At 35.8% G+C, this 20,590-nt stretch overlaps 2 protein-coding genes across 2 annotated transcripts; one reads left to right on the forward strand and one right to left on the reverse strand.

Moving 5' to 3' along the window:
• Window positions 1-335: 335 nt before the first annotated feature.
• ESP (separase) lies at window positions 336-14,883 on the reverse strand. Its single transcript, XM_018115692.2, has 27 exons — window positions 14,218-14,883; window positions 13,968-14,145; window positions 13,782-13,889; window positions 12,971-13,105; window positions 12,383-12,855; window positions 11,784-11,892; window positions 11,507-11,632; window positions 11,016-11,306; window positions 10,824-10,940; window positions 10,451-10,672; window positions 10,212-10,322; window positions 9,923-10,069; window positions 9,438-9,806; window positions 9,243-9,332; window positions 7,949-8,221; window positions 7,724-7,847; window positions 6,839-7,621; window positions 5,955-6,192; window positions 5,210-5,312; window positions 4,224-4,418; window positions 3,142-3,197; window positions 2,799-3,028; window positions 2,439-2,697; window positions 1,811-2,198; window positions 1,328-1,567; window positions 1,082-1,169; window positions 336-983 (listed from the first exon to the last, which is right to left on the reverse strand). The coding sequence occupies exons 1-27, from the start codon at window positions 14,841-14,843 to the stop codon at window positions 454-456; spliced, it is 6,609 nt and encodes a 2,202-aa protein (XP_017971181.2). The 5' UTR covers window positions 14,844-14,883; the 3' UTR covers window positions 336-453.
• A 1,558-nt stretch (window positions 14,884-16,441) lies between these two features.
• LOC18607369 (kinetochore protein) lies at window positions 16,442-19,958 on the forward strand. The gene is made up of 4 exons (XM_007041504.3): window positions 16,442-17,668; window positions 18,355-18,601; window positions 19,233-19,379; window positions 19,610-19,958. The coding sequence occupies exons 1-4, from the start codon at window positions 16,584-16,586 to the stop codon at window positions 19,835-19,837; spliced, it is 1,707 nt and encodes a 568-aa protein (XP_007041566.3). The 5' UTR covers window positions 16,442-16,583; the 3' UTR covers window positions 19,838-19,958.
• Window positions 19,959-20,590: the final 632 nt, after the last annotated feature.

A 20,590-nucleotide genomic window follows, 5' to 3' on the forward strand; every position in this document is an offset into this window, starting at 1 on the left:
GCTGAGCTCAGCTTATCGTTGCACCCAGCAGCCATGAACATTTTTCAGTAACCTCACTCCTCAGGGTACTTATCCGGTTTTAACTTGCACTTGGCCCGTTCCAGAATGGATATTGTCTTTTAGTGCTTGTAGGCTTTGCCCTTCAAACCCCCAACAAAAGCAAAAAAAGGAGAAGAAAACCCTTCGCATAAGCACTGATACCCTTTAATCAGAGATCCGTATCTGGAAATTCCCATTGAGCAAGCTGAGAGGCTGAAGCTTACGCTTCTTCCCTTGCTTCTTTACCTGCGAGAGAGATCACAACAGCGATACAAAAGCCTAGCCTCCACGAAATATTGGTTAACTTCCTTCACAAATAATAGAATAAATGAAATGCCAGGGAGCAATGAGAAAAACCCCTTGTCCTATTTGCAAATTATACACAATGTTAGGAAACAGCACCGAGTTCGAGGTTTACGAATTTGGCGACAAATCTTTCTTTCTCCGTATGCCTGTGGGTACACCATAACAAACTGGCGATGCCCCGTTCAAGAAAGGGAGGGTGCAAGTTTCACGAGCCCGACCCACAAACGATCCGATCTTTGGTCTGTGGTCACATGTATTCTTCAATGAATCACCGTTACTAGTTTCGTCTATGTTGCTGCTTGCCACTTTCTTCCTGGAAGTTCCTTTACTACGCCCTCTTATTTTCATTGCCTCGAATTCTTTGACCAGTTGGTCGCACTGGGAGCAATCTGCGGGTTCCAGTCTTTCGCTCAACCAAGCACTAAGCACGGCCTTACCAAACCGGTCGATGTCTTTGTCTGTCACTTCCCACAAGTTGGCAATTGTAACGGGAGAACCTGCCCGTAGATAGGATAGTGAAATACCTCTTGGCATGTAGCATCCGTTTAGCACCAGAGAACCACTGCTGCAACCCATTAGCAAGGTAGCAGCACACTTGTCCAGTTCCTGAATCTCCTTTCTGGAAAGATACTGCTCTCCTGTATCACCAGAAGTAGACAAATGTGTATCCAATTTGAACAAAAGAATGACAGTGGGAGGAGTAACAGAGAACAGATGATAAGAGTAATTAGCATACCACTTCCATGGCCAAAATATAAGAAAAGGTCATGGCTTTTCAAGGCTGTAGCCAGTTCTTCAGCTGTCGGCACAGTGCCAGCCTTCCCCTATAATGGTTCATTAAGAAACAAATTGATACTTAACCTATATATATATATATATATATATATATATATATCTATATATATGATTGTATGTTTGTATGATAAATGCTGGCTTTTAGATCAATTCTAGCTTATAACCAGAAAAGAAACAGAAAAATTACCTCGAAGTTTTGATCCCTAAACCAGTTCTCAAATTCAGCTTGTGTGCTGCTGAGATCACCACTGGGATTTAACAAGTAAAATGCATCCAAGGGATCTATCAAAGGAAAAACAGCAGCATTCCTACCAACTTGCTCTTGATAATGCCAGCTTCTCTCGAGTGTCAAAGAGATACTGCCAACAGAAGGCATTCGATAAACCTCCTGCTGTCTTAGTATTGGTATACTTTCCCAAGGAAGCATCTGCACATAGTCCTTTTCTAGTCAGTTGTTACAATGAAAAAATAATTAAAAAGAAAGACTTTTGAAGGAGGATACTTGAAGGAACAAAAATAACTATTAAACCAAAAATATGTCAGCAAAAGCCAAGAAAAAAGCAATTACTGTCAAAGCACACAGATCTTCATCAAGGAAGATAAGGCATACGCTATCTTCATATGCCCCAAAATGAAAATATATACAATTAACCGGAGCAATTTCACCAACCTGGACATCATAGTCCAACACTAAAATTATTGGTTCCCTAGAGATGGTGTCCGCCAGATGAAGCTCATTCACTGCTTCATGGATTAGTTGAGAGGCCAACGCGGACACCTTATCAATGCCATTAGACCTGCAAATTTCTTCCCCAGGATGTTCAAGCCTGCCAATGTAGCATCCTTCCTTTAAACACTGCCACGAAAAACATGCTTCCTCAATATCATACTTCGCACCTCCAAGAACAAGTTTAAGGAAACTCTCATTTATGTCCATTTTGCATTTAGATTTCAGATCCCGCACTAGCTTCTTATGCACCATGTTCAAGCTTTTGCAGTCCAAGCAGTCCCCAAGAAGCACATGCCTCCAGGGACCCAGCCAGGAATCTTCCAAGTTACTGGAACAAAGGTCAAGAACATATTATTTAATACGTCACTTCTCAATTTCAACATGAGATGCAGCAAATTTGGTATGAACTTTGATTACTTCATTGATATGTATCAAAAAGGAGACATAAGTTGAAAAACCTATGAATGAAGTTTCATGAACACCTGTTGAGCAGTGGTGATCCAATCCCAAATCACATTAATTGAGCCAAAAATGAATTAACACATATTTAATGAGAGCGATTACCTACCTCAGCAGCTTACCAAGTTGCTGATCAACCTTCTTCCTAATCATCCACCACAAAGACCTGGTACTTTTGGTATCTTCAATAAGAAAGTTGGAAGTTGTTATAAAGTTCTCTTCCAATATCCCTTTAAAAGCTGGTGCCACATCATCAACCACAGTGGAACCCCAAGGACAATGCCACTTTTTACCCGAATTCATGTGCTGACGCAAGTTCTGACAAGCTCTTGCATTATCATCATCAGGAGCAGCATCATCTGAAACTTCTGGTAAAGTTTTTGCAAAACTTTTTAGCATTCTACAAGTAGTTATGTGCATGAATATATTATTAATTTTCAATTATACATATTTGTATTAAAGAAAATACCTTCTAAAACTGAATCCAGGGGCAGAAGCAAGACAACAGGTTGATTATTAGAATTCAACCGTGACAACAGCATCCATGCATGAATGCAAGAAGGGTTAAGTAACAATTCTTGTAACAAACTAGTATAAGCATGTCCAAGCAAACTTATACAGATGATGGCAGTGCAAGGAAGGCACGCATAAAAGTTCATTACAAATTGTTCAAGATCTTTAACGGATTCAGGAGCAAGCCTGCAGCAGGAGAAAAAAACAAAGAATAAGAGTTCTTTTTTGTGTCTCTGTGTGTATTGTGGAGGGAGGAGTTAAGGAGAAACTATAACCCAAAAAGTTGTAGCAGAAGAAACCTTAACAAGGTGGATGTCTCTGTATGTAGGCAAGATGAACCAATTGCATGTGAGTCCTGAAAATCAAAAACTATCAACTCAAAAAGTGAAATAGCAGGTTCTTTAATACATTAAAGATCTGCTGCGTGAGATATAAACTGAAAATCCCAGTAATCAAGAAATAGTAAAATAGAACAAATACATAAAGAAAAGAGACAGAAAAAGCAAAACAAAAAGTGGTGTTGGCATGACTCCACAAGTTAGCACTCAGCCTTTGACCAAACAGGAATTCACTATAGTATAACTAATATTGCCAATATCATAGTTAAACATGAAGAAGGAATCTGTGCCACAAATTCAGAATGACTCTCTTGTGCGCAAGATATTCCCCGAGAATAGACAGTAGCAGAATGCAATTCAACTATACCATTTATGTCAAATAGCTTGAAATTCTGACACAATTTTAGGAACAAGAAGCATTTCAGCTGAGATAAAAAGTTCACCAAAGCTTCCAAACTTTGAATTTTACAAAAAATGTACTTCAGATAGGAGAATTATATCAAGTATAAAAGGCCTCTTGATTGATCTTCCCATCAACATAGCGCCATGAGATGTATAAACCTTTGGTATGAATAAAGCTTCAAAAGACAGACATTTTTCCACACACATTGAACATGTTAGATTCCCAGTAGGATAATGGAAAAAAGAATTGAGCACAGACAATAGAACAGTACAAAATTTTATTGAGCAGTTCTCCAGGCAAAAGCCCACATCCCAGCTTACCTAACAGGGCCACACCCTAACGAAGTATCAAAACCAGTTTTGTGTATGTGTAATATGTGCAGATATCCAATTATAAGAAACAACCATGTTCTGAAACCAAACAGAATCATGATTAAATCTTAAATGACCAAAAGGCTTCAAGGTCTTTTCAAATGAACATAAAGTAATCAGCATGAAAGAATTAATGCCAACATAAAGAACTGCTAAGCTCATATAAAGCAAACAGCCAGATACTAACACTTTAGCCAACAACTTGTCATACTTTTTTATCTTGAAAATGCAACCAAGGAACAGATAAGATGGTAAGTGTGGAGACCTACCCTGGAATCTACAAAGCATTGAGCGTTGGGTCTCCCACAAGTATTTGGAAAGAATTGGTAGTTAAGATGAGTACCAAGTGAAGCTTGATGAAAATATGAAGCCCAATGACTTTCAGAGAGTGCTTTGCAAGATGGCAAAGAGAAGAGCTCAGTAGTGGCAGAAAGCAGATATATTGCAGAAAGCAATCTGGAAACCTGTGTATTAATGTTAAAAATCAAGATTCAACTGCCAAGACATGAGAGAAAAAGCAATAGAAAGGACAAACAGCTACAGAAGTTAAAAAAAAAAAGGGATTTTGTTGGAAGCAACTTGCATATGCAATAAGTGGAAATTATAAAGAAAACTCCCTGACAAATCCATAAGGATTCACATTCAAATTTCACTGGTAAATTACAAATTAGCACTAGCATTCAATACAATCAAGTAGGTACAGTAGGTGTTAGAAAATTTGTAAATCATTTCTAACAGTTCTGATGCAAAACTTCAATATTGACTTAAGTGAACTTGAACTAGAGAGATTTCATATAGATTTTGGATGAAAAAGACTTTTAGAAGAAAAAACCAGTTTTAAGAATCTAGTTTAGGGTGGAAGTTATTTGGTCCTATGTCTTATCATAGATCATAAAATTAGGAAAAAATGATTCAATTAGGGGCAAAAAGAATAAATAAATTTCAAAAAGGTTTTGCACTACTAGTAAATTAGTTGTCATAAGAACAGGGAAGATATCTGCTCAAATATAAACATACTCATGAAAAGATCAATTAAACAGAGAAAAAAATTTCAGAAAGTCTGAAACAAAAGATCAATTTCTTAGAGTCACCAGACAACATATTCTTCAAGGATAGCAAACATTAGACCAAGTGTGCCACCATCAGATTTTTACATCAAGCCAAACTTGTACAGTTAAAGTAAAAAGTTATACCTATACTATATTAAACATATGCAAGCATGAAGAAAAGGTCAGAATAATAACAAAAATTCAACCTTTTGAAAAAGTACAGGAACCTCACGGCAGAGTACAAAGGCTAGCTTGAGCCAGTGAACCGTTTTTGATAACTGAACATTGGACAGATCACAGCATACAGCCCTGTTCAACAATAAAACCAAGGGAAAAACAATAAGTACTTAATACAAAATATACACTCATAACAAGCAGATATTAGTAATTTGCAATTATATTAGAGTACTCATTCATTCTAAATACATGTGAACCTAAAAACATGCATAAATACAAACATGGATGTATGTAAATATCCTGCAAATTAACAGAGGCTATTGCAAGTAATATATCATTAGGGCATAAAAGATTCATGCAGCAGACCACATTTACATCCAATCAAGACCTGGCCTAGAAGAACGAATTATTAGTGACATTCAAATAATAATACAATTCTCCTTTTCTAATATTGTCATTGAGTTTTGAGACTGTAATATAATAAAACTCCTGCTAATCCAAAAGAATTTAGGAGGGAAAATTGCAAGAATTTTTTCTTAAAAAAAAAAACAGAATGGCAAGCAGATATGAAACTTCACCTCAAGAAAAACTAAAATTACTTTCTTCTGGCCTTTTAAATCAATTGGGACATAGCTCATCAGCCAATATATTAATTCACAATAAAACATGATTTAGGGTAACAGTGATAAGAAAATAAAGCATGTAAACTTCCTTAAAGCACAACTATTAATTGCACCTGTATACAAGTAATTGACACAGTACAAGCACAAATACCTGGTATCTTTAGAATGGATATTCTTCACAGTTATCCAACCTATGCTGTATAGGATTGCTGCACGTTCAACAGCAAAAACATCACCCAAGATCTCCCTCCCAATCAAATCAAGCAAGAAAGTATCATGAGCAGAGGAACAAGTCTGAGTAATTCTTTTTCTGCTGACTAGGACAGATATGCTTTGCCAAACAACTTTGTGCAATTCATGTGTTTGACCATGATATTCCAAGCATTTTCCTAATAATATGAAAAACAACAATTAGAAGAAAATACAGAGTAAATGAAACTTCATACACAAATAAAACTAGAACTGAAAGTGAACTCCATGTATAATGGAGATCGCAATTAGTTGACAAGAAAGAAAAACATTTTCTTAGAGCACTAACCTTTACTCACTCCCTATTTTTCTCTTCACAAATTATTCCCTACTCTGTTTATTTAAGGAGATGTCTACAAAAATTGTTAGCATGATTATTTTTCCTTTCCTTTCCTTGTCACCAAAGCAGGGCCCAGAGAACAACCGCACGACAGTTATAAACTGTAAATGGCAGCATGTCATAAAGAACAAAAAGGCAATAACACAGTTTCTGTCCTACAAAAGCAAAGTCTTGGGATAGATGACTGGGATATGATCCCGTCATTCAGCATTTTTCCTAGAAGAGCATAGCATGTTCATTAAAGCTCACTTGACTTAGAATAATCAAAGTAATTTTCTTTTTTCTACTTTCACTTAGACAAGGTTTAATATCACATTTTGCATTTATTAATAAGATTTTTTTTTTAACCAAAAGGACACACCTACACCAACTAACTGGCATTTACATGTTGGCATGTATGTATGCTGGCATGCAAAATCAAATAATATCAAGTAACCGCACCATACCTATGCCAGTAAGTACCCTCACCAAAAGTTTCCTGTGGGCATACTCCCATTTCATATTTATGAAGTAGTTCAGTAACCCTGATTTCATAATCTCGGTAGGAAGGCACTGCCAACACTTAGTTCTCTTACAAATGCAGGCAGTTTCATTCCTTAATTCATCCCTACAACTTCCTTTTTTAAAGAGTGACTCCTTTTCTGAACAAGTGTCACAGAGTTTGGACACAACATTGCCATTTGAATGTTTTGCAAGCCCAACTTGTGCTTCACCGGTACTGTTTAAGCTCTGGTTTTGAGAAGATCGAAATCTAGAACGAGTTACCCTTGAACTTTGTTCAGGTATCACATATTGCTCCTTCAGCACAGATTTTGATACATTCTTAGTTTTCCTACTCTTTCTGGCACCTACTGCCTCTGGCTGATTTGCAGGATGATTGGCAGCATTGCCAGCAACATCTTCACTATTTATGGTAGTTGTTTTGATTGTTATATTCTCATCATTTTCTTCATCAAAACTGATTCTCTTCCACTCAGAATGATTCAGTTTCTCAAGGGCTGATTTGTACAGAAATTCAGCATGAGATAATCTCTCTTTTGAATTATTTATGATAGTACTATCAAAAAGATTACAGAACAAATCACCGAGTTGTTGGTCGAGATTAATTTCCAGCATCAATCTGCATTTTATGCAGGAATAATAGCTGCTGCTGCCTACCAGAATTTGTTTAGCACTTTGCAGTTCCTTCTCTGCGAAATGCCAGAGTTGTTTCTTACGATATAATTTCCCTAATATAATCGAAAGGTAAACTGTAAGCTAACCACCATTGCAACTGTAAGAATGAACAATTAACAATGAGACACAAACAAGAGGGACTATGATTTTCATACCCAAGACAGAAGAAAAAGTAGCTTCAAATAGTGGTAAGCTCTGTGAACACGAGATAGATTTTCCCCATACTAAAAACGTTTCAGCCTCAACTCCATTTCCAGTCATTTCATTAATATATCCAACCTGGACACAGTAAGTTGATCAAATAAAATACCAAGATTCATAAATCAAAGGAAAGAATAGGGTAGGACTGAATCAGACATTGTAAGAGATAAAATTCTAACCTGTAGAATGCTTTCAAGATAACATTGAAGTACATTCCACGGACTAAGATAACAGCCACAGAGGTCCCATGAACTACTGTCAAAAGACCAAAGTTCACTAGCTACTGTTCTCTGCACTTGAAGATCCTTTGGACCATTTATAACTTTCAGGGCAATTTCACCAATGTCACCAGTTTCATTGCATTTTTCAACCTGCTCCTCAATGGAGAAAGCAAATTTTCTTTTAAAGAGTTGACTTCGCAATTGAAAGGCTTCTTTTGCATATGAAAGACCCTAGGAGAAAAAATGCCAATTAGAGAAGAAAATAATAAGTAACAACATGAAATGAGATGCATAAATACATATATTGATATAAAAAACGAAAACAAATTTTCAAATAAATAATCCAACATGAAAAGGGCAGCCTCCAAGAAAACAAAAAAGTTTTGTTAGTAATCGATTTGAGTAATTTCTAGCAACTATATCACCTACAAAAGCTTATATCCAAAGAGATGATAATGCTAAGTCGACAATTCAAGATCTTTCTTCAACTATGGTTCTTTCTACTTCTAGCTGGAAAATGGAATTGAAAGAGAACAGTAGCAAAAAAAAAGCTGCATATTAGGGAATAGATGTTAGCAAAACAAGTCTCATTTTTAAGAAATTTTGAAATACTGAAAAAAATAAGCATCTGTATGTGAAAAATACTATGAATTGCAAGTCTCAAATAAATTGGGAAATGGTTCAAGTTTGTAATCAGCTGGTGTAGAATGAAAAAACATTTGATAAAACAAAAGGCATGTGACTAAATAGCTGCAATATGAGGGGAGCCTGTTTTGCAAATATTAAAATTACAAGAGAAAGACAACAATGAAACAACATAAACAGCCATCTGTCAGCGTGCATATTGACATCTATAACATTTAGAACAAAACCTGTATCTTCTGCTTTCCAAACAAAACAAGCTTATATCATTACCATACAAACCATTGTAAACCTTTTTCAGACAGTTACTGAACAACATAAACGAAATTTGATTAAAAGGTGTAAAAGATAGTGAACTGCAGTAACCATTAGATAACCAAGAAACAGAATAGTGTAAGTGTTCAATGAGGAAACAGCTCCCTTTAAAAGTGTATGTGTAATTTTTAGACATCCATAATTTACTTCACTGCAGATTCGTACATTTTTAATTGCAAAGATTAAAATCCTCATTTTAATTTGACATATGAAATTCATAAAAATATTCCAGAATAAAGAAAAATTCTAAGAGAAGAAAAAATGATGCTAGATCATTCAAAACTTTGAACTCAACCTCAAATAATTGTCCACTGGAAACGCATCTTTCACACAAATCATAGTAGAGGTACCCCGCAAGGAAGAGAGAATGACTGCGTACAGGATCCTATATGGAGAGCAACAGGCAAATCACTGACCATTTTAGTCAAGGGCATAAAAAATTCAATAAACAAAAAACTGTAACAGTTACTTAAGAGCTGACAGGACTTACACTAGAAATGAGTTCAGAGACAATCTGTTTTACATTGTTAACTGGGACAGCTGACTTGAAATCTCTTTCATGAGTTTTAAAGCGATGGGTGAAAGTGTTAAAGAAACATATGAGGTTCTGTTGGAATCCAAGAAGTCCAGGTTGGGACCCACTTAGACAACCTATCCAGAAATCAATGGATTTGGAAGTTTCACCACAATGCTCTGATAAGGTTGCAATAAATGCCTCATTTACTGGAGAAACACAAAGTGCATGACTAAGCCTCCTACATTCCCAAAGGTTTGCAAGGCATTTCCCAATTTGCATATTGTTCTGCTTGTATAATCTAATTATCAGTTGATGTATGTTACTGTGCAATTTTGTCCAACCCTGCAGATAAAAAGGTAAGAAAGCAACATCATAGGTAAACTTAGATGATATTCAGAACTCTAGGCAGATGGACTTTCAACTGTAACAGACAATGCCAATCATATCAATACGCAGACCTTCACTGATAGCAAATCAAGTATATTATATAGCAGTGGCAGTGTGTTTCCAGACACCATTTTGAACTCATCATCCATGGAGCAAGAATCAGGAACGAATATGCTCAACCACATATCTAAGGCAGCACAGATATCTTGATAAACTTGCTGTTCATGACGAAAACAAAATATGAGCATTCAGTAACAATTGAAATCCATTGCCAATCTTGACAAAAACGTATTAATAAAACCTAAAGAACCACTACGCACTAATTAGTCAAATCTGGAGACTATTTAGATGCACCAATACCTCCGAGTTTGGTTCAGCTTCCTGGGTACATAGTGCACGTAAGCAATAAGCAGCAGCTAATTGATGGCAGGCTGTAGTTCCCAGGATAGGTGTTTCACCATAGAAGTTTTTCTATTAGATAATATTTCAGGTTAGTCATGAATTCAACTCTGAAAAGAAGCCACAGAATCACAACAAAGGGTCATATCAACAAGGAAGAAAAATAAACAAGTGAGCCCATATGGAACTCATCAACTTACCATAATAGATATAGCTTCAGACAAGCACAAAATACAGTTCTTCAAAGCTTCAATCCCATTAATCCTTAGTGCTCTTCCCTTTCTAATTAAAATTCTTGCTTTCCATAAGGGACTATTTTCTGTGGCATAAACATCTTGCATAAGCAAATCAATAACTTTATTTTGCATTCTCTGACAAAAATCTGGGTACCCATGATTCAATTCCTGATATGCAAGAAGCTCCTGAAAAAATTTTAAGAAAGAAAGTTGGAAGAAACATCCATTAGTCATAAGCATGTAGAACCAAAAATATCTAGAAACAAGTGAAAGGGCCATTTTAAATAAATTAAAAAAAGAAAGTTAGAAAACAAAAACAAATAAAAAATGGCTGAACCTGCTCTAAAATTATGCCAATTGTCCTCTTTGACACTTTTGTAGAAGACAACAGCATACAACATAAGGTTGGAGCACTATCCTCTACATCCACATTTTTATGAAGTTTACACTGAATCTGAAATCAAGGAACAATCAGCCATCAGTAACAGCCAATATGCTGTGAAAACAGGCCCAGATTTAAAGATGATACCTTAACCCATTGTTTTATCAAAGGAATAGGACCTGGCAACTGTCTGAACAAATTTTCAGCCAAAGACCAGTTCTCAAGGCTCTCCACAATAATTCTTTTCACCTTAAGATTGCCGCATACATGGAGAACTTCCAAAAGAAAAGCACTTCTAGTGCATGCGTCAGTTATCAAACCTCTAATAGCATCTTCTGACAGATTATCATCAAAACCCTTCTTATGAGTAAACATCTCACAGAGACGTTGAATATTCATCCATGATGCTCTATAAGACAGTTTTAAAGCCTTCAAAGCCTGCAAAGATGGATTGATAACTTATGTGAACTGAGGTTAAATGCAAAGGAATCAAACTAAACAAGAATGCTTACAAACAAGAAAATGTACATCCATACATGCTATAAACATGCATAAAAAGCTTCAATCATAAAATAATGAAAAAAGAAACTCATGCAGTGAGTAAAAACTAATAAGAGTGACCAACCATGCAAAAATACCTCTTTCATTTGCTTACTTCTGTACATAAGTACACCAATATTATGCAGAGAGACAAAGAGATATTTAAGTCCCTGAGATTGAATCCATCCACTGCCAATGATTTGCTTGATTAAACACACACTCTTCTGAAATATAGAAGGGAAAGCCAATCAGTAACAGTGAAAGTTGATAGACATTATCTAATTCAAAAATTAGTCAATAAGTTAACAATGCATCACCAAGTGGTAAAAGTATTTCTTTTTTCCATTTGAATTCTTCATAATAAGTGTGACTGACCTGCATTTTAAGCTTTGTGCCAATGGAAAGAATGAACCCAGCTGCAATCACACTAGCTACCAACACTTCATCATCATCAAATTCTTCTCTCTCTGATTCAGATGTACAGCTGCATGGGTAAGTAAGAAAATTCAGAGAACCCTTACATGCATAGCAAATTTATGTACATAATTATGCCCCAAATATTTTGCAAAATATGCTAAAATATTTCTATTGCCCCAAATATTTTGCAAAATATGCTAAAATATTTCTATTACCATTTACCACAGACTCAGTATCATCCATAACTTGGGTCAGATACCAAACTCAATGTTATTTAGTAACGATATATCAATAATCGATGTACTATACTTTATAACAATGACAACCAAAAAAAAAAAGTAATTAATTCCTTAACTTTGCATAATAACAATCCAATAGATTACTATACTCAGGAGGGACGAACAAAAATGTCACCTTTAGAAGGCAAAAAATGATGTCATTTTTGTCAATTAGATACCAACAAAACATTAATTCTCCTTTGACTTCTGTTTCACCATAGTCATTGTAATCACATACAAAAATGAAAATTAATCCATCAAAAACATAAATAAGCTTACCGTTTAAGAGAAAAGAAACTATCACAGAACTGATAAAATGCGTCCTGGATAGTGTAAAGCTTGCTAGAATCTGTTAAAGCTTCGATTTCAGCAAGTATGCGCTTTTTCTCTGAATTCACTAGTTCAGCAAGTGGCTGACACAAGAATTTCTGTGTATTATAGTACATTACTATACAAGCCTTTCTGTCCTTGCAAGTCATAGAACACTGACCCTTGGACCCAGGTTGCAAATGCATTTGATTAACAGAATTCTTATATTCAATATCAGATGAAATGCAAGTCTCTTTTTCACCAATGTTAAAGTAATGTCTGAGCGAACCAAGTAAAGCAGACAAATTGTGCAGCTTATCCCTTTCAATAAACAAAACTTCAATAGCAGAATTGTCTTCTGCACCTTTGGAGGTGGTGAAATCATCAGTGAATTCAAGCCCAGTTGCATAAAGCCTCAGTATCAGATCAACAGGGGTTGTAGCCTGGGAAATTCTACCAAATTTAAGATTAAAACTCAGGGTATCTTATCCAAGTAAACTAAATTGGTGCATTGGTACATATCCGTGCCACAAGGAGCAAGCAGTGCAAGCAATATACCTGATGAAAATCACCGGCCATGTTGTTTAAATTTCTTGCAAGAGTACTACAAAAAATTGTACCGGCAGCTCGACACTTATTGGCACAATAATCAGCAAGTTCAACAAACTCTATTGCACCATTATCCATTTCAACCTGCCAAAAACTATGTTCATCAATAATGTTATCACTCTGTCAAGATAAACATTAGTTATAACGCCCTAAGATATTCAAAAACTTTATTTAGTAAAACATTAAATAAAAGGTTCAGAACAAGTGAATAGTGCAAAATGAATTGCAAAACAACTGGAAAGAAATCAGGAAAGATGTGTTGAAGATCTCAAATTAAGCAGCAACTGAATTTTTTTCTAGGCGAAGGTTGGTTAGTTATAACCAAATAAAAGAATAATGATACACATAACAAACAGAATGACACCATCAGACATGGCACCTTAAGTCTTCAAATAATGGTTCAAAACCAACAAATAGATTCCAACTTACAAGGAGCTGCAAGTGCTTACTTGGGAAAGATCCAAAAGGACAGCAGGAATGCAGGTGTCTGCATCCCTAATGAGAAAAAGATTCACAAAGTTACCAACTAAATGCCAGTATCCATGCAAATACAGGACACAATAAGTAAATAATGACACTTATTCTTTTCCAATTAACACCAAACACAAACAGCATTGGTGTTGGGAAATTTGTTGGTAGCATGAATTTAGAGTCGAAACTCGCAAACTAAAAATCTTAGAATGAATGAAGCTAAATTATTGATTGAACCTACTCCTCAACCATTAAAACCTTAACTAATATGCAACTTTGTTAATCTTACCTTGCATTCACGGGAAATGGAGGCCAACACAAACGTTACTAAGTCAATACGAACTGAGCTCTCGCTCCCCTCTAGCGAGAACAAAGAGGAACATATTCTGCGGGCAAACTGCAAATGTAAGAATTAGTAAGAAAATTAAACACATAAACCCAATATGTTTAACCAAATATTAAATAACAACCCTACCTTATAAACTTGATCTTTCGTTGTCGACCTTGAATACTCAGCCAAACATTCAACGTAGAACCGGCGAATCAAATCCTCGCCAAAATGATTCATCTCTTCAACTAAAAACCGACAGCATCTACCCAGAAAGGTAACGAGCACATTGTGCGATTTCTCAATGGCAACGGATTCTAATTCCCTGAAAAGGCTAAAAAAATAGATAAGCAAATCATTTGTGTGAATATTTATGTAAAATCAAGAAATTTAATACCTGCACCAAGGCCTAACTTCCTCCAACAAAGCAAGAACTCTTTCATATTTCCCACAATCTTTACTCTGTCCCATAGCCACATTTTTCACAACGGAAGCCACCGCCTCTACTACAACAGATCCAAACTTCGAATCACCGCCACCAACATCTATACTCGGCACGAATTTCCCTTCTGAATCGGCTTCTCCTCTAAGCCTCTCCAAAACCCTAAACGACTCACTCTCTCCCTCTTCGTATCGACCCCAGGCTTGTAAACAGTAAACGAGTTTCAACCGCTGGATCTGAACCATGTGGGGACCGCCGGCTAACTGCGAAGAGATGAAATCGAGACAAGTTAAGCATTGTCGGTAAGTATCATAAAAAGGAGAAAGAATGTCTCGTTGTTGTTGGCTAGGGTTCTGTATGTAGAGACGGTTGTAGATGATTGGGAAAGATTTGGAAAGGAAGGACAAGAACTGCTTGGCGAGGGATCGGACGGTGGTTTGGTCGGCTTTCTTGGAGGTTTTCTTGGAATTTGCGAGGGTGGAGACGGGGCGGAGGTAGTCGGAGACGATAGAATGGAGGCGTTGGGAGTCATCGGAGGTTTGAAGGTCGGAGAGGAGAGAGGATTCGGTTGGAGGAGGCATTGAGGAAGACGTTGAAAAGGAAAAATTCGAGAAAGGATGAAATGTGTCGGGGACGGAGCCTAAAGCAAAAAGAAAAGCCCGCCTAAAGAGTTCTTTCAAAGATCTGGGCCAAACTAGCCTACAAAAAAAGAGAGGGAAATAAGGCTGCGTTGTTTTTTTTTTTTTCAAGGCTGCGTTTGTTAATCATTAAAACTATTTCGGAAAAACTTTTTCATATTTTTTCCATATTTAGTAATTTAAAAATATTTTCGAATTAAAGGAAAAAATTCTATTAATCCCAAGAAAATATCTTATATCCTTAAAATGTAAAAATTTTTAACTACCAGTGTGACAAAATAAAGCACTTGACTTGTAGTACTTTTATTAGAAAAATGAAAAAAAATCTTATATCCCAATAATAAAGTTCGAATATCTTCTTCAAATAAAAAAAAAACATTAACTAGTAAACATGTGCTATTATTAAAGCGACTTAAATAATATTGTATTATTTTAATTTTAAAATTATTATATTAAATTATTGTTGTTGTATCTTTTAATTTTTAAGGTTATTTTATATAAAGAAATATTTATAACTATTTTAAAATACACTTTGAATTTTTTTTAATACAAAAAGTTCTATTTGAAATTGGTAAAAGTTTCACTTTGATTTATTGAGGTATGCTTGTTAAATTGAAAATCAATTGTTGAGAAAAAATATAATATTTTATTTGGATAATGTATTGTTACATAATAAGAGAAATTACAAGTAAACAATGAATGGAATATGGATGGTAGAAAGTACAATTGAAAATATTGTTATGTACTAATGGCTTGCTTAGTCAAGTCCAATTAAAAGCAAACCAAATGATGCAAAATTTAATAAATTGTTATACAAATCATGAATATATAAATGAAACCATTATGAAAAAAAATAGTTAAAATTTAATACAATAATATATTTGAAAAGTGTATAATAATCAAATTGGAAAGTTGATACTTATTTCAAATCCGTCACTAAATATAAAATATAACAATTTTGTAATACTGATTGCTCACTTTGCTATTATGAGATAAATTACATTAATAATTCCATTGATGAAATTAGTAAAAACTAAATTAAGTCATCATAAGTATATATTATTTTGGCTTTAATCATAGGGGTTTTTTTTCGGTAATTTTTATTTTTATTTTAAATTTATAAGATAACATTTAGTATAATAATTAATAATAATTTCCAAAAAGTATTAAAAATAAAATATATGAGTTAATCAACATGTATTAGAAGAATATAGTAAAATAATTGTCAAGAGAGACATAAAGAAGAAAACATTTGTTTAAAAAAAAGAAAATATATATTTTTTCTATTTTTTCTCATATTTCATGTTTCTCCTTATTTATTTTTTTTCTTTCCTTTTCTACATATATTTTCTATAAGAAATTAAAATTTTAACATAAATTAAAATATTTAATAGAATTAACAATTTTATTGAATAATTTATACTTTCAAAAGTAATTAGTTTTTTTTTTTTTAATTTGAAAAAGGAAAGTGGTATACATTCCTAAAAGAAAAAACAGAAAATCAGTAAAACGGCACCGTTTCCTCTGCAGGTCCCAATAGCAACTGGCAGGTTCGCAACGAAAGGGCTTCAAAAACAAAACGCCTCTTGAGCGGGAAAATGAAAAACTGAAAAGTGAAAACGCACGAAAGGATCTAGAAAGAACTCGAAATCAAACACCGCCTCGCCTAGACCGAGATAAAAAATGAGGGGCACCACACGCCGCCGTCCCACTGACTCCTTCAATCCACCGGTACCACAACCGTCGCGCGACTCCGATGCCAGCTTTGCCAGCAGTCGGCCCTCCTCCATCGGCATGGGCCGCGCCATTTCCGCCGCCGACCCCTACTCCGATCGTGCCTTCCAAACGGCCACCATCCGCTCTATCAACGCCTTCTTCTCCTCCCATTCCATTCCCCCTATCTCCACCAAGCCCTCTCAAGCCCCTTCTGCGAAGGACCTCTCGAATATCCTCACATCCCTTCTTTCCCTTCTCCACTTCCCTTGCTCCAAACTCGAAGAAGACCTAGGTCCTCTCCTGAAAAGTCTAAATTGCCCCTTCAAATTCAACAAATCCACGCTCCGTGCTCCTAATACCCCCCACAATTGGCCCAATTGGCTTGGAATCATTCACTGGCTGGTCCAACTTGCAATGTACAATGAACATTTGTCGCAGAATTCCACAACTTCTTTTGCTCAAAGTGATAGCATGACTGAATATGCCTTGGAGAGTTATATGCGATTTATACGTGGTGAGGATGATTTGTTGGAGGTTTTAGATAAGGAGTTCATGGAGAAGTTGGAAAAAGAAAGGGAAAATGTGGTGGAGAACTCCAGGGCTTTGGAAAAGAATGTTGGAGAACTGGAGGTGAAAGCGGAGGGACTAAGGACAGGGCCAACGGAAAGGCAAGTGTTGGAGAAAGAAAAGAACGTGTTAGAGGAAGACGTGAAGAAGTTTCATGCTATGATCGCAGAGTTTACAGGGAGGATTGGGGCTATGGAGAAGGTGTTGGAGGAAAAGGAGAAAGAGTTGAATGCTAAGGAAGAGGAGAGGAGACGAGTTTGCGAGGAGAATGAGGAGCTTAAAAAGAGAGTGGAGTTGCAAACTTTTAATGCTAGAGATGTGGAGAGGATGAAGAGGGAGATGCAGGCTGTGGAGAGGGATATTGGGGAGGCAGAGGTTGCAAGGAATTCGTGGGAGGATAAGTCTTGGGATCTTGATTCTACTATTGGGCAGAAGTTTAAGGAGCTTATGGCGCTTACAATGGAATGCAACCAAGCCATTAGGAGGTTTTGTGAGCTTTTAATATGCTTATCTTTATCTTGTGTTGCATGCTTATATTTCTAACGATCTTTGAACATATTGCTTTTGCATTGGATTTGGAATTTGATTTCCTATTACTAACAAGTTCAATACTGAGGATTGTGAATTGAGTATTTTTGTTTACTCCTTATACAAGAAAGTGGAATTTAAAGGCTTGAGTTTTTAGTCATTGCAGAATGCTTCCTGAAAATTAAGGGAAGTGTGTGGTAGAAATTGGAATACATCATTGCTATTGGATAAATGATGCTCAATATTTTCAAAAATTTGTTGCCTGCATGTCCTTGAAAGCTGACTAGCTTTGGTGTATGGTTGAACGTTTGACAGAAAACTTGCTGAGCAGTAGCATCTTTTCCTAGGTTTCAATGTATTGCGAAATTTTAGTTTGAAGTAGTAATCAAATAACGCACTTGTCTCTAGAGCTACTCTGACTATTGGCCCAAGGGTGTTGGATGAGTTTGTTTTCTCCTTTTGCTTAAGATTATCTTCTCAGATTCTGTTCTGTAAACTGTGTGTTAAAATTTTGGATGATATCTTTGATAGTTTTGGTACGCTTAAATTTGTTATTTGGAGTAAGTTTTCAACCTATGCAGTTTTTCACCTAGTGCTTTATAACAACGAATAACACCACTATCACTTTTTGTGGTGGCTTTAGGTTAAAGCTTGGTTATGATTTTCAGTATGAGTTGAATGCCAAAGGCTCAACACCTGCTGAGGTGATGGGGATTGACTACAAAGGTACACTTAAGCCTGAGCTTGAAAGCTATGCTGATAAAATAAGGGAGAGTTCTAAGAAAAAGTTTGAAGACATGATTATCCTTCAGCAACAATCAAAAGATATGGCTACCAAGATTGAGGACAAAAAAAATCGTATTGATGCTCTTCAATCCCATATTGATGAAGTAAGTGCCTTGAAATCAGGTCTTCACACTCTGATATAGTTGTTTTCTTCTACTTTTTTTTGGTGCATGTCATGATCAGCATGTATATACCAGTCAGGATTTTGACCTGGGCACCAACTTTTTATTCCTACTCCTAAACTGTTGTTCAATTTTCACCTTTATGAAATTTGAAATTCTATAAACCATACTTTCTGGGGCATGTAAAAAAAGTACGATATGTGGATCTAGCAGAAGCAGCTCATCGGGTGTCATAGATTGTTTATGAAAATCTGATGTTCCAAAGCTGAAACTGCATGATTAAAGTTATGCTTGATGATTCAATCCCTTATAGTATCTGAACTCTGACATTCACTTCAGTTATCACTTACAAGTAGGTTCTTTCATTGTCCTTAGTAAAATACTTGCATGGAAGCATATGGGTTACACTATTCCATCTCGACTTTGTTTTATTCTTCCCTTAGCCCTCTTGCATTTTTACCCTTTTTTTATCACTTCTATTCCTGTGAATTCTATTTGAATGGTGCTATTGTCAGCAAAATGCAAATAAAGCTGGTCAGTAAAGCTCAAACTTGTAGTTTGGAAGGGCTTGTTTTTGAGATTAACCTTCTGCTATATTAATCTTTCTTGCTAGGTTGAAGCCCAAATAAATATGTTCAAGAAGGAAATGCAGGAATATGGTTATAGATCTACTGCAGAAGCCAAGAAAATGGTTGAGGATGTCCATATTGAGGCTCATAAGTTAGATATAGCAGAAAAGGAAGCAGCAGAGATTCTAAAGGTAGGCCTTTCTGGTCTTTTGCTTCATTGGTTAAGAATGAATAGATAAAATGTAGGTGGTCTTGTAGTGAAAGCAGATTTTATAATTTAAAGGTGAATGCAGTAATTTTTTGGAGACAGGAATTCTTTCTTTTGCCCTGATTTATTTTGTAATAAATTCAAATACAGTACTTAGAATAAGGGTATGAGTGCCTGAAGGATCCCTAATCAACTTTCTTTTTCTCAACGAAGGCTTCGCAATCGAGGTTGCAAGAAGCAATCCAACGAAGCGAAGAGGAAATTCAGATGCATGCACAGGAACTCTTTATGGTGGTCGATTCTGTGTCGAAATATAAAGAGCATGTCGAATCCAAAATTTCAGAGATCAGGATCAGCCTCTCGGACACTGCTGCTGCCGTATCGGATGCTTACAAAGGTTCATTGCCAGCACAATTCACCGGTAGTGCCAATGCAAGTTAGTAATATGAACAGACAATCTGTAATCTATGACTAAGGTTGGTCTTTTGCTTGTGCCCAAACAACTATATTTTGCTTCTAACTGCTGATTAATACTATTATAGTTATGGAAGTTGCCATGCCATATTCCGTTCTTGTATGTAAAGGTTTGTTTTGACTGAAATGTTTGATGTTTTTGCCTATTTATGAAACAAATAAACTTAGAGAAAATAAATTCTCTGAAAATCTTTTGCGGAAATTTGACATAATGTTTGGCAAGAGTGAAAGGAAAACGAGGGAATAGAAAATGATATCCCTGTGGTGGTTGTTTCCTGTTTGGCACAGAATTAGAAACTTGAGGAAATGAAATTAATGGCAAATTTGTAAATTAGACGGTCATTTTTAGCGAACCAGATATTTTCTTTTTCTTCTTTCATTTTCTTTCACTTTTGGAGAGATTTGAGTTTTCACTTTCAAAAGGTGTGGAAAAGTTTTTTCAGAAAATCTTTTCCTTTTTCATTTTCTTTTCTACCAAACGCCCCTTCCAATTATATCTATATATATATATATATTCCTTAGCTTTCCAAGGAAGTTTCCCGGGCCAATGGGCCTGGGAGAGAGTACACACCAAATCCGTGGAATTAAACGGAGTAACCCGACTCGACCCGACATAAAAACCAAACGCCTTCGAATGATGGTTGTTGTTTGTTAGGGATTTTCAAAAGGGTAGATAAAGACAACAAATAAAAAAAAATAGAAAAGAAAAAGCCCAGATAC

Source organism: Theobroma cacao, chromosome 2 (assembly GCF_053813885.1).
Source record: "Theobroma cacao isolate CCN51 chromosome 2, ASM5381388v1, whole genome shotgun sequence".
NCBI classification, from domain to species: domain Eukaryota; kingdom Viridiplantae; phylum Streptophyta; class Magnoliopsida; order Malvales; family Malvaceae; genus Theobroma; species Theobroma cacao.